The sequence below is a fragment of the Tursiops truncatus genome, chromosome 8, assembly GCF_011762595.2.
Source record: "Tursiops truncatus isolate mTurTru1 chromosome 8, mTurTru1.mat.Y, whole genome shotgun sequence".
Classification (NCBI taxonomy): domain Eukaryota; kingdom Metazoa; phylum Chordata; class Mammalia; order Artiodactyla; family Delphinidae; genus Tursiops; species Tursiops truncatus.
The window spans coordinates 56,438,451-56,452,210 of record NC_047041.1 but is presented as its reverse complement, the minus strand read 5'-3'; the positions used below and the strand labels follow the sequence as shown (position 1 = coordinate 56,452,210).

Genomic DNA, 13,760 nt, shown 5'->3' with positions numbered 1-13,760 from the left:
ATTGAGTAGAGTTTCCTGTGCTATACAGTAGGTTCTTATTAGTTATCTGTTTTATATATAGTAGTGTGCATATGTCAATCCCAGTCTCCCAATTTATCCCTCCTCCCTCCTTCCCCCAAGTAACCACGTTTTTTTTCTACATCTGTGACTCTGTGCTTTGTAAGTAAGTTCATTTGTACCATTTTTTTAGATTCCACATATAAGCGATATCCTGTGATATTTGTCTCTGTCTGACTTACTTCACTTAGTGTGATAATCTCTAGGTCCATCCATGTTGCTCCAAATGCCATTATTTCATTCTTTTTTTATGGCTGAGTAATATTCCATTGTATATAAGTACCACATCTTCTTTATCCATTCATCTGTCGATGGGCATTTAGGTTGCTTCCATGACCTGGCTATTGTAAAGAGTGCTGCTATGAACATTGGGGTGCATGTATCTTTTCTAATTAGAGTTTTCTCCAGATATATGCCCAGGAGTGGGATTGCTGGATCATATGTAGTTCTATTTTTAGTTTTTTAAGGAACCTGTATATTGTTTTCCATAATGGTTGTACCAATTTACATTCCCACCAACAGTGTAGGAGAGTTTCCTTTTTCTCCACACCCTCTCCAGTATTTATTGTTTATAGACTTTTTGATGATGGCCATTCTGACTAGTGTGAGGTGACACCTCATTGTAGTTTTGATTTGCATTTCTCTGATAATTAGCATCTTTTCATGTGCTTTTTGGCCACCTGTATATCTTTTCTGGAGAATTGTCTATTTAGATCTTCTGCCTGTTTTTTGATTGGGTTGTTTGTTTGTTTGTTTTTGACATGGAGCTGCATGAGCTGCTTGTATATTTTGGATATTAATCCCTTGTCAGTTGCTTCGTTTGGAAATATTTTCTCCCATTCTGAGGGTTGTCTTTTCGTTTTGTTTATAGTTCCTTTTGCTGTGCAGAAGAAGTTTAATTAGGTCCCATTTGTTTATTTTTGTTTTTATTTTCATTACTGTAGGAGGTGGATCAAAAAAGATATTGCTGCAATTTATGTCAAAGAGTGTTCTGCCTATGTTTTCCTCTAAGAGTTTTATAGTGTCTGGCCTTGAATTTAGGTCTTTAATCCATTTGGAGTTCATTTCTGTATGTGGTGTTAGTGTTCTGATTTCATTGTTTTACATGTAACTGTCCCGTTTCCCCAGACTTATTGAAAAGACTGTCTTTTCTCCATTGTATATTCTTGCCTCCTTTGTCGTAGTTTAGTCAACCATGGGTATGTGAGTTTGTTTCTGGACTTTCTATCCTGTTCCATTGATGTATATTTCTGTTTGTGTGCCAGTACCATACTGTTTTGATTACTGTAGCTTTGTAGTATAGTCTGAATTTGAGGAGTCTGAGTCCTCCAGCTCCATTTTTCTTTCTCAGGATTGCTTTGGCTATTTGGGGTCTTTTGTGTTTCCATATAAATTATAGAATTTTTTGTTCTAGTGCTGTGAAAAAATGCCATTGGTAACTTGATAAGGATTGCATTGCATCTGTAGATTGCCTTGAGTAGTATATTCATTTTGACAATATTGATTCTTCCAATCCAAGAACCTGGTATATCGTTCCAGCTGTTTGTGTTATCTCTGATTTTTTTCATCAGTGTTGAAAACTCATTTCTTTTTAGCACTGAATAATATTCCATTGTCTGGATTATCAACTTTCATATTATAATAGACAGTTATTTTACCAGCAAAAGTGAGTTTATTTGGGAATAGCCAGAGGAATTGCAGTTCAGGATATGCAAACTATGGCAGACCAGAGACAAATCCAGAGAACAAGGAAGTGGAACTTGCTTTTATAGGGAAAAGAGGGGAGTTGGGAAGAGCTGTAATAACCAAAGAGTCCATTGGAGGAAGCTGGGAGTCCAAAGTATGGAGGCTTCTCATCAGTTGAGCTGCTGCATATCTGATTGGTGGAGCTGTTTTTGGATGGAGAGAAGTTTTCTTCTTCCTGCTGGATAGTAAAGTAAGCAACACCTTCCTGTCATAGATGTAGGTGTATAGCTCTTCCTATTTGGAGTAACTGACAGATGCAGTTGGGGGGGGGGGCATGAGCGCTCCCCCTACAGGCCTGTCCCTACTCTGATTTTAGCTGAGGTTTCTTTAATTAATTTCACTGTATCTACCTCAGTTTATTTATCGATTTACCTTCTGAAGGATATCTTGTTTGCTTCCAAGTTTTGGAGGTTATGGCCAAAGCTGCTATAAACATTTATTTACAGGTTTTTGTGTGGATGTAAGTTTTTAACTCGTTTGGATAAATATCAAGGAGTGCAATTACTGGATTGTATGGTAAAACTATGTTTAGTTTTGTAAGAAATTGCTGGATTGCCTTCCAAAGTGGCTCTACCATTTTGCATTCCCACCGGCAGTGTTTGAGAATTTTTGTTGCTCCACATCCTCACCAGGATTTGGTATTGTCAGTGTTTTGGATGTTAGCCCCTCTAATTAGGGGTGTAGTGCCATCTCGTTTTAATTTGTAATTCTCTAATGACATATGATGTTGGGCGATTTTTTCATTTGTTTATTTGCTATGTCTTCTTCTTTGCCATATATTTTCTTTGGTGAGGTGTCTGTTAAGGTCTCTTGCCCGTTAAAAAAAAAATCAGGTTGTTTTCTGATTACGTTTTGATAGTTCTTTGTTTATTTTGGATAACAGTCTTATATCAAATACATCTGTTACAAATGTTTTCTTCCAGTCTGTGGCTTTTGTTCTCACTCTCTTGACATTGTCTTTTGCAGAGCAGAAATTTTTAATTTTAATGAAGTCCAGCTTATCAATTACTTATTTTATGAATCATGTCTTTGATATTATGTCTAAAAAGGCATCACCATACCAAGTCATCTAGGTTTTCTCCTGTTGCTCTGGTTTTATGATAGTATTGCAGGAGTTTCAATCACAATTTCAACTTTTGGAGTGGAGGGAGTTGACATATGACTCTAGGAAGGCAGAGGGAAGTAAAGAGAATTTTGAGAAAAGTCAAGTCCCACATCAGCAGACAGGAGCTATTTTATTATAAATGAGTGTTCTTTCTGTACTAAAAGTCAGGGAACCTGAAAGGTTAATCATGACTGATAAATATCTTAGTATAATTAATAATGTTCAGTGTATACATGTTCTCCAGTAAGCTTTAAGAGACACTGTAAAAGACTTTGATTTAAAAAGGGAGATTTTTATTTTTCGGACCTTTTTCAGGTGGATTGAAACCATATTTCATAAGGCTTCAAAGAAATTATTTTCATGTTATAGCTACTGTTATATAAGTTTAAAATCCTAATAGCATTTTTACCTATTATATTAAACTTTAATAGAGTATTTCAGAATTTAGAGAAACCTGTTGAGTAGTAAGTGAAAATGAAATAAAAATATTATTACAGGCATACCTTGGAGATATTGAGAGTTTGGTTCCAGACCACCGTAATAAAGTGAATACTGCAATAAAGCGAGTCACATGAATTTTTAGGTTTCCCAGTGCACCTAAAAGTTAGGTTTACCATAATTCAAAAAGAGTCATGTACCAAAATGTTCATTGCAGCTCTATTTACAATAGCCAGGACATGGAAGCAACCTAAGTGTCTATCAGCAGATGAATGGATAAAGAAGATGTGGCACATACATATACAATGGAATATTACTCAGCCATAAAAAGAAACGAAATTGAGTTATTTGTAGTGAGGTGGATGGTCCTAGAGTCTGTCATACAGAGTGAAGTAAGTCAGAAGGAGAAAGACAAATACCGTATGCTAACACATATATATGGAATCTAAGAAAAAAAAATGTCATGGAGAACCTAGGGGTAAGATGGGAATAAAGACACAGACCTACTAGAGAATGAACTTGAGGATATAGGGAGGGGGAAGGGTAAGCTGTGACAAAGTGAGAGAGTGGCATGGTCATATATACACTACCAAACATAAAATAGATAGCTAGTGGGAAGCAGCCGCATAGCACAGGGAGATCAGCTCGGTGCTTTGTGACCACCTGGATGGGTGGGATAGGGAGGGTGGGAGGGAGGGAGACACAAGAGGGAGGAGATATGGGAACATATGTATATGTATAACTGATTCACTTTGTTATAAAGCAGAAACTAACACACCATTGTAAAGCAATTATACTCCAATAAAGATGTAAAAAAAAAAAAGCAATGATAACATGACATCTCATAGAAATGTAGGGAAAGTCCACTGCACGCTAAGGAAGGAATGAGAGTAAAAAAAGCAAGTAACATCTTAAGAGTCTTAAGAATTTTTTGACCTTGTAGAGTCCTGGAAAGGTCTCTGGGACACCTAGGGATCAATGGACACACTTCAAGAATTACTGGTCTACATCTTCAGTGATGAAAATGAAGTATGAACTGTGAAAATGAAAGAAAAAAAGAAACAATTAGCACCAGCTTTTTTTGACAATCATCTTAAACCAGTATATACATGACAATCATTCTATGGTGTCTTTTATTTTTTATTTTCTGCACTAAAAAAATCAAGTTCTAACGCCTTACTTGAAAAGGTTTATTATTATTATCATCACCCTTTTAATTTCTCTAGGCTTCTTCAGAGTTTGTTTCACCCAGAACTTCACAACTCTAGAATTATATGGTCTGAGTTAAATATTATATGTATCATAAAAACTTGCGTGTCTGTTCTATTTTTGCCCAAAAAACCCCACAAAAAACTATATTACACAGAAATCCAGAGCAAGTAATGAAATTTGGCAGGCATCAAACAATGCAAATTCTTCCCCAAATGGCTTTTCTCTACATTAAGTCTCTTCAGTTTTCTTGTACATTAATAGTTGGATGGAGCCAAAGTAGTTATTTACTTTAAAAATGGCAGTAGCAATGAGAATGCTTTACAGCAAACTAAAAGTATATATAGAAAGCATATATACATATCTATATAGAAAGAAATTTGAATTGTGTAGTATAAAAATTACATGTTTTTAGTATAATTTTGGATTTATTAATTTCTCTTATAATCTTTTTTTTTTGCTCTGTTGTAGGTTCATACAAGTGCATAATTATTATAGCTTCTTGATGGGTTGCCTTTTTCATCATTATGTAATTTCCCTCTTTATACCTGTTAATTCTTTTTCTCTTAATTTTGCCATGTGCTTGTGCTAGTCCTGTGGCCTTGGGCAAGTCATTAACCTCTCATTTTCATTATTGTAAAATGGGTATAATAACTACTTTATAAAGTTTCTGTGACGATTCACTGAGAAAATATAAAGTATCGTTCAGGTAATAGGTTCTCCATAAATGGATTAAAAGAATTTTTTTGACTTAAGGGTTTTGCTTTTCTCTTCCTTCTTCCCCTCCTCTTTTAAAGCATCTAGTTTTAGATACTATTTGCCAATAATTAGAAATGTACTTAAGAGATATGATTAAAATAGTCATCAGGACTTTTTTTTTAAGTGGGTGAAGGTGATGTCGTATTTGCCTCCCAAGACCCGGGTCTAATAATTCTCTTGGTAGAGCTTTAAGTTACTGTTTTCTGCATCTGTATTACATCCAGTGTTTCTGTCTAAGAATCTTCCACATTTCTCTGGTGTATATGAGTCTTTTTAAGGTAGTTGAGACAACTGAAAAAGGACAAAAGTCAACTTTTTGAGGAGCCCACTTTTCTACAACAAATATTATCAACCTGAATAGGATATAGAGTTGTTAGTAAGTCTTCAAATAAATACTGTGTTTAAGTCTAAATATACATAGGGGTGTATCGAAGTGTCATGTACATTTAAGGAGACAGAAGTGTGTATTTTCTCCTTCCTTTTTGATAGCATTTAGGACTTATCTTTTATTCCTGTTCTTAAGTTGGATTTTTATTGTTTATATAGCCAGTGTGTATTGTGTGCCTTCTGTGGGCCTGGATATAGAGAAGGGGAGAAAAGAGAATTTCAGCTGAGAAAGAGCATAAAAGGGTTAGAAGTATATGGCATATATATATTGTAACCAGATAGTCAAGAGATGAAAGACACAGTGCTTTAGAAAGATAAAGTTGTGATCAGTCTCTGGAAAACCTTGAGTGACATATTGAAGAGTTTTGACTTTATTCTGTAAGCTGATCAAAACCACTGAAGGCTTTGAGGATAAAAAATCAGGTTATATACTGAAAATATAAGTTGTATACAGGAAAATAGTCTGTTGGCAATGTTGAAAAAGAAGTAGAAAGAAACATTAGTAACAAAGTATTATGAGTAAAACTTTAGCTTATTTAAAATGTTACTTGGTAACATTGAACTAGGAGCTTTAAATATAGTTTTCCTTGGGGTCTTTTAACATGTTACATTTATCAGTGAGACCCTTCAGACCACTCTATATATTGATAAACTAATCTTCCAGCCTGTGTTTATTTTCCTCCGTAGCCCTTAGTACCACCAGTTGTATTATATACACACATTTGTTTGTTTATTGTCTGTTTCCCCCCACAATATTGTAAGCTCCATGATAGTAAGGACTTTATTTGTTCAATGCTTCTCCCCAGTGCTTAGAACTGTGCCTGGTTTATACCCTTTAATAAGTATTCATTAAATGAATGAATGAATATTCAAATTGTGGAAGATGACCACAATTTTTATGTGGTTTATGATGTGGGGGCAGCAGTAGGACAAGATCTTGGTTCCTTCCTAGAAAGTTCTGTTAAAAAGTGTTTTCTTTTCCCTTTCCTGCAGAGTTTATATTCAGAGCACCAGTCAAATTAAGCAAGCCTGGGGAACTTCGTGAGGAATATGAAAGCCTGAGAAAGGTACAGTATAACAGTATACATATCATTATGCCATTCATTTTCTTAAAGTTAATTGAAATGATGACATTAAAGAATGCTTAGTGGGATTTTTGATTTACTAGGGATTTTTAAAATTTATAATGCAGAGCCTGTCTTTCTGTACCCTACCTTATACTGGTCTAGTTAGATTCTGTAGCTGTAATGGAAGTAGAGTAAACCTTAACTCAGAACCCCTTTTAAGCTGTCCTTTCAAAGATGAAAATGTAGCTCACACGGCCTATCACACACCTGCTGCAATAACTGGCCACCAAGAGTGGTATTCTTGGCATTTAAATGTTAGATAAAATCTAACATTTAAGCTTTAATAATAATAGCTTGTCTTATTTTTCTTTATCTTGCAAGGTTCCTCTAATTACATGTAGCTGGTATTATCTTTTACTGCTTTCACTCTCTTAAGTACTCCAGAAGAACTGTAACTTAGACTAGTAAGCGTAGTGGAATAATTTTCTAGTTAGGGAACGTTTACCATTGGGAAAGCTTTTAGCTGTGTCCACATCATCTTATTCTTGATGTTTTCAAGCTAATAGTCTGGGAATCACTTGGAAGATTAAGACTTCAGAAAGACTGGTAATAAGAAGTATGTTATAAGATTTGTATCATCCTTCCCTAGCCCTCTCCCTGAACCACCATCCCTTACCCAGGTTCATAAACGATTAGATAATCATTCTACATGTAGATATTTAATGTTTTATAAAGGCAAATAATCCACTTAATCTTAATCAGACATCATCATAAAACAGAGGCAAGACAATAACATGATGGCATTTTAGACTGAATGAAAAAGATCAGTATTTAATAAGGTCATGTTAAAAAGAAAAGATAAAAAACTGTGCTTAATTACTGTATATTCTTTGATCTTTTCTTTTAAATGAGAGTGTCAAATGCTGACTTGGGTCCTCATGCTCCTTTTGTATTGGTGTTGTGAGTTTTTTTGTTTTTCGTTTTAAATCAGTTACAAAGCTTTTTTCTACATAGAAACAAATTATTCTCGGGGGCTACATCAAAAGAACCACAGATTTCTCTTAAATAAGATTCCAGAATATGCAGATATTTAGTTTTAATATAACTTTTCAGAAACTTGGAGAATATGGAAATTTTGAAGCTGTCAGCTTGAAGATAATGAGAAAACAGGGACTTGGAGGTAGAAAAAGGAGGTAAAGCAGAAGGCATAGTGAGTGTAGAGATTTTTTTATAAGCCTTGGGAGAGAGAAGGATACCTTGGGGAACTGTTCCTTCGTCCTGTTAAGAAGGAGGGACAGGAAAATCATTTTAAAAGCGACTGATAACATAATGCTGTTGAGTGAAGCTAGGATAATCTCATTCTGCATAAACTGGATTGGGTTTGAAAAACACTCACCTGTGTCATTTGTGTTAAATAAATGTTAAATAGGTTTCCCCCCACCCATACTCCAAGTACCCAGGTTATCCTACACTCATTGTATAACCTGGAAAATGGAAATCCAAGTCATAAAATCAAAAGGCACTAATATGGCATACCCATGTAATGGAATACTATTCAGCAATAAGAAGGAATGAACCACTGATACATGCTACCAGATGGATGAGCCTCAAAAAGATGCTAAGTGAAAGAAACCAGATAAAAGAGACCACATATTGTATGTTTCCATTTATAGAAAATGTCTAGGAATAGACAGAAGTATAGAGACAGACAGTAGATTAATGGTTGATTGAGTAGGGATGAGAATGGGGATTAACAGTAAATGATCATGAGTGACTGTATTACAGCGATGAAGATTTCTAAAGCTGATTTATGGTGTGTTCCACAACTTGGTAAATTTACTAAAAATCATCGAATTATATACTTGAAATGGATGAATTATATAATATGTAAAAATATGCCTCGATAAAGTAAAAAAAATTAAGGCACTAGACATTTGGATGGAGAACTTGATAAAAAAGATGTCTCTTAGAATGCATATTTTCTGAAACAAAACAAATATATAATTATCTAGATGAATCCCTAGGGGAGGGAGATGTTTAAAAGTTTCTACTGAGCAAGCGATGGAAATTAATTCTATATAACTCATCATTACTAATTTGACGTGTAATACACTATTTAGTATACTTTATTATTTTGTTTAAATGACAGTAAAAACCTTTATAAGGGCTATAAAACGTTAACAGGAAATTTTATTCCCCTAATTCTTGTTCTTTTAAAAGATGTTTGCTTACTAATCATAGATCCCTCCACCCATGGTGTAGTGTTATGCTTACTGAGGTTACTATGTTTCTAAATTTTATGATTCTATAAATAGGCTTATATTTCTAAATATGTTTAAAATTTTCTTCCTGCCATGTGTTGTAGTTAATTTTGTCTTTTTTATGCAGGAATATGCAGAGCAAAATGTGAAAGTTCTCCTTTTTCTTATTTTCCACTTTCTTCCCCAGAGATAACGAGTGTCAACAGTTTAGTGTATATCCTAGATCCTTTATATATTTACACACACACACACACACACACACACACACACACTCTCTCTCACACATATGCTTTAGTCTTTTTTAGTATAAATAAGATCATGATGTATATTCATTTATTCATCATATATTTATTATGTCCTTACTGTGTGCCAGGTACTAAGAATATGATGCTGAAGAAGACACCCAAGGTTCTTGACCTCGGGGAGATTTCATTCTAGTGGGGAAGATGTACAGTAAATAAGCAAAAGAAATTTAATATATATTAGTAAAGCAGGGTAAGAAGAGTTAGAGGGGAGTGGAAGGGAAACTTGAGACACAAAAAGACTGTTTTTGATACAGTGATCAGGGAAAGTCTCAGAGAAGGCAACATTTAAGTTGCTACCTGAAAGAGATGAGGGAGCAAGCCAAGTAAACTTATGAGGAAAGAGCATTCCCAGCAAAGAGAACAGCAAATGCAAAGGCCCTGAGATAGAAACAAGTTTGACTTGTTTAAGGAACACTGTGGCTGGAACTGAGTGTACAAGTTGTGGAAGGTTGGTTTGGGGATTTGGTAAGATGTGAGTTGGAAGAGATAGAGGGCCAGATCAAAGAAGGCCTAGTTGCTTGGTAAGGACCTTAAATTTATTTTAAGTGTGATGGGAAGCCAGTAATATGATCTGAATTATACTTTTAAAAGGTCTCTGGTTGTTGTGTGGGGAATAAACTGTAATGGGTCTAAGAATTAGGAATTGGATTTACTGTGAATAGTAGAGACCCCAAAACAGTGACTCAAATAAATTAGGAGTTTTACTTTTCTCCAGTAACAAAAAGCTGGAGGTAAGCTGTCCAGGGCTGATTATGGCAGCTCTAGGACATCAGGGATGCAGGCTCCTTTTTGTTCTTCTGTTTAGACATCTTCAAGTGTGCCTGTCTCCTTGTGATGTGGATCAACCATCGTTGATCCTTCTGTAGAATCCCATCTAGACAGAAGGTAAGGCAGAAGGGCCTATGTCAGCTGAATTGGGTCTTTTAAAGAGCCTTCTCCAAAGCCGTACCGAGTGACTTCACCTGTATTTTGTAGTTGAGTGTCACAGACTCCCTCTAGCTGCCAGGAAAGCTGGGAAGCATAGTGTTTTAGCTGGGTACATTAACTTCCTAAGTAAAATTAGGGTTCTTTTATTTACTTATTTTTATAAATTTATTTTTATTTTTGGCTGCGTTGGGTCTTTGTTGCTGCACGCGGGCTTTCTCTAGTTGCGGCATATGGGTGCTACTCTTCGTTGCAGTGCACAGACTTCTCATTGTGGTGTCTTCTCTTGTTGCAGAGCATGGGCTCCAGGCGCGCAGGCTTCAGTATTTGTGGCTCGCAGGCTCTAGAGCTCAGGCTCAGTAGGTGTGGCGCACGGGCTTAGTTGCTCCGTGGCACGTGGGATCTTCCCAGACCAGCGATCGAACCCGTGTCCCCTGCATTGGTAGGCGGACTCTTAACCGCTGCACCACCAGGGAAGTCCCTAGGGTTGTTTTAGTAAGGAATGAAAGAATGAATACTGGAGTGAGAGGCCCGCGTACCGCAAAAAAAAAAAAAAAAAAAAAAAAAAAAAAATGAATACTGGGTAGGCAGCTAGGCTGTCTCTGCCTCATGGGACAAGAATGGAAATAAGACCAATTAGAACACTTTTGGAGTAAGCAATGGGTTGGGTTTAACGAGGATTAGGATTTTACCAAAAGTATGACAGAGGGAATGATGCTGTGGACTTGAAGGTGTATACGAAGAAGTTGTTGTAGTTTTGGACTGTGGTTATTTTAAGGAGGTTGCTTGAGGAAGGAATTGAGGACATGGTGGACAATGAGAGTGGTAGAGTCAGTGGACTGGAAGTTTTGATGGTGTTAAAGAATTATAAAAGTAGGGTGACTAGCATATAAGTAAAGTTGGAAACCTAGAAGTCGTCGTCTAAATGTGAGAGGGTTAAATGTGAGACTGGGTGGTGGTTTAGTTATTGAACATGACAGGGTTTAGGGTATGATTATGGGAGGAGGTGACTGAAGTAGGATGGAAGAAAAGATTTATCTAGAAGGAAGTGAAGAAACTGAGAGAATATACTGATATTGAAATCTTCAGGAATATCACTGGAGTAGCTGGGCAGAAACTTAAGTGCCAAGGTTTTCTGTGAATAAGGGGAGTTGACAGGTGACTACCTCAAAGAGGGGTTGTGGGTATTACAGTCTGATGGTAAATACTTCATAGAAGCTAGGAATTTTGAGGAATAATATGATCTGTTCTGTAACCAGTTTTTTTTTTTTTCCCTCTAACAATATGTGCTTTTTTTGTGGAGGGGCCGCAGGTGCTTTCATATAGGTACTTTTTTCATACTGAATGGTATTTCATAGTGTGGATGAGGCATAATTCACTTAACCATTGATCATTTAAATTGTTTTCCATTTCCCCCAGTTTTGAAGAGATGTTGCACTAAACACACATGAACATATCTGAGCAAATACTGCCTTTAAGTTAGATTGCTAGAAGTGAAAGTGCAGGTCAGATTGTATATACACTTCGTATTTTGGTGGATATTCAAAAGACTTCTTTCAACTTAACTCTCTTACTAACAGTAAAAGAGAGTCCCTTTTCTTTAAATCTTTGCTAAGCCTTTATCATTATTTTTAATATTTTGCTATCTGCTGAATAAAATATCTCATTGTTTTAATTTACATTGCCCTGGTTACTAGAGAGGAGGAGCATCTTGTGCTTACTGGCCATTTACAGGTTTTCTATGAATTGCTTACTTATAACCTTTAGGTGTGAAAACTAGTTCCATCTTTTGGATATTTGTGATCTTGATTGCTAATGGCATGCTGTATTTTCTGTGCTTTTATAGATGTATTCTATTAAAAAGAAGTTTTCTGACATTTTATGGTGTTTTCAGTAGAAGGAGAAAATTAGCATGTGCTCAGTCCTCCATCTTGTTACATTGATTGGGGAAAGAATTTTGTTATATTCATTCTTGAATATTTATATTCTTATTATATATTTTTTGAATTTTATTTTTTTATACAGCAGGTTCTTATTAGTCATCAGTTTTATATACATCAGTGTATACATGTCAATCCCAATGGCCCATCTTGTTATATTCTTGTCTGCAGTAAATATATGTTGAAATGAAAAAATAAGTTTTATGGAGAAATTATTTCAATATTGATCTCTTTATGGTTCTCATCTATATAAGATTGACTGTTGGTCATTTTGTGTTTTGAAATAATTGATTCATCCCTATAAATTCTATTTATTGGTTGCATTAAGCTTATTATTTACACCATTATTCCTTCTGCTTATGCAGTTTGTTAGGTGCTTAACTTTGACCACATGGTTAAATAATAGTTGCTTTATATTAGATTTTGGAAACATATAATCCAGCATGCCCTTGTTTGTCTTCGTTGAATCATTAGACTCTGAAAGGTTAAAGGTAGGGGAAAAAAAACAGCCTTTGCTTCGAAACTGCTTACCTCCCTGGTTTCTGTAGTGGGAAAGATGAACTGCTTTTGATAATTCTGCGGATCACATGAGTGGTTTAGGCTTTCTCTGAATTGGTTTACTGACCTATCCATTTTCTTTTTTCTCCCTCACCACTGGTTCGTTTTTGAGGAGTATTTTCTCCCCATTGCTGGCTGAATTATTCAAGTAGTAAGCATGCAGTTCTAGTCCTTAGCCAGAGCACAGAGTAATCAGATACAGTCAATGGGTTACTGAAGTGAGTAATGACTTTATAAGGCAGACATTAACTTTTCTGAAGGAGTTTTTTAAAGGTAAGTAAACTTTTAGGGCCTAATTATCTTTGAAATAATATATCTTTAAAGTTCCTTTTATTATTTTTCTGCCATAAACTGTAAAATATAGTGTACTTTATTAAAGCTTGAACATTTCACTTAAATCTGTTTGGCTGTACAGTGTATCATGAGCTGAATATTGAGCTGGCCTTTCCCTTATTTTTTTAATTTACTTATTTTAAAAGAAACTTGTATTTATTAAAATATATTCTGTTGCACCATGGATGCAGCAGGTTGTTTGCTTGTTTAAAACATTTTTTTCCTATTAGATTGTGAAATCTTTCAAGATGGATCTGTTTGTTTAGTCTCTTTAACTCTCCACCACATCTAATATAATATCTTGCACTTATATATTTATTACACATGGATTGAATTGTTCATCATCCAGTTTCAAAGCCCCTTCTTTTAAGAGAAATGACTTGTGTAAGGATATACAGCTGGTTCATGATAGAACTAGATGTATTTTAAGATTTCTAGAGTTCTTTTTACTACATTATTTTCTGTGCTTCTTCCTCTGAAATGTCAATATGTAATCTTTGAGGAAATGCATACTTGGGTATGTGCTGATGTGCATCTTTCTAGAATAAGAAATAAATACAGAATCTCATAGTACATCTTTAAGAGCAGGTAAGCTGTATGGTACTAAGAAGGAAAAACTCTCAAAAGAATAAGTTTTAATTTTGACTGCACGAGGGAACAACTGTTTAGTT

At 35.3% G+C, this 13,760-nt stretch overlaps 1 protein-coding gene across 1 annotated transcript in view; it reads left to right on the top strand.

Moving 5' to 3' along the window:
• The window catches only part of RNF169 (ring finger protein 169), an 83,297-nt gene that overhangs the window by 23,605 nt on the left and 45,932 nt on the right, over positions 1-13,760 (top strand). Inside the window, exon 2 of the mRNA XM_019946579.3 lies at positions 6,695-6,768. Coding sequence (XP_019802138.1) covers positions 6,695-6,768 — 74 coding nt within the window. The remainder of the gene's footprint in view (positions 1-6,694; positions 6,769-13,760) is intronic.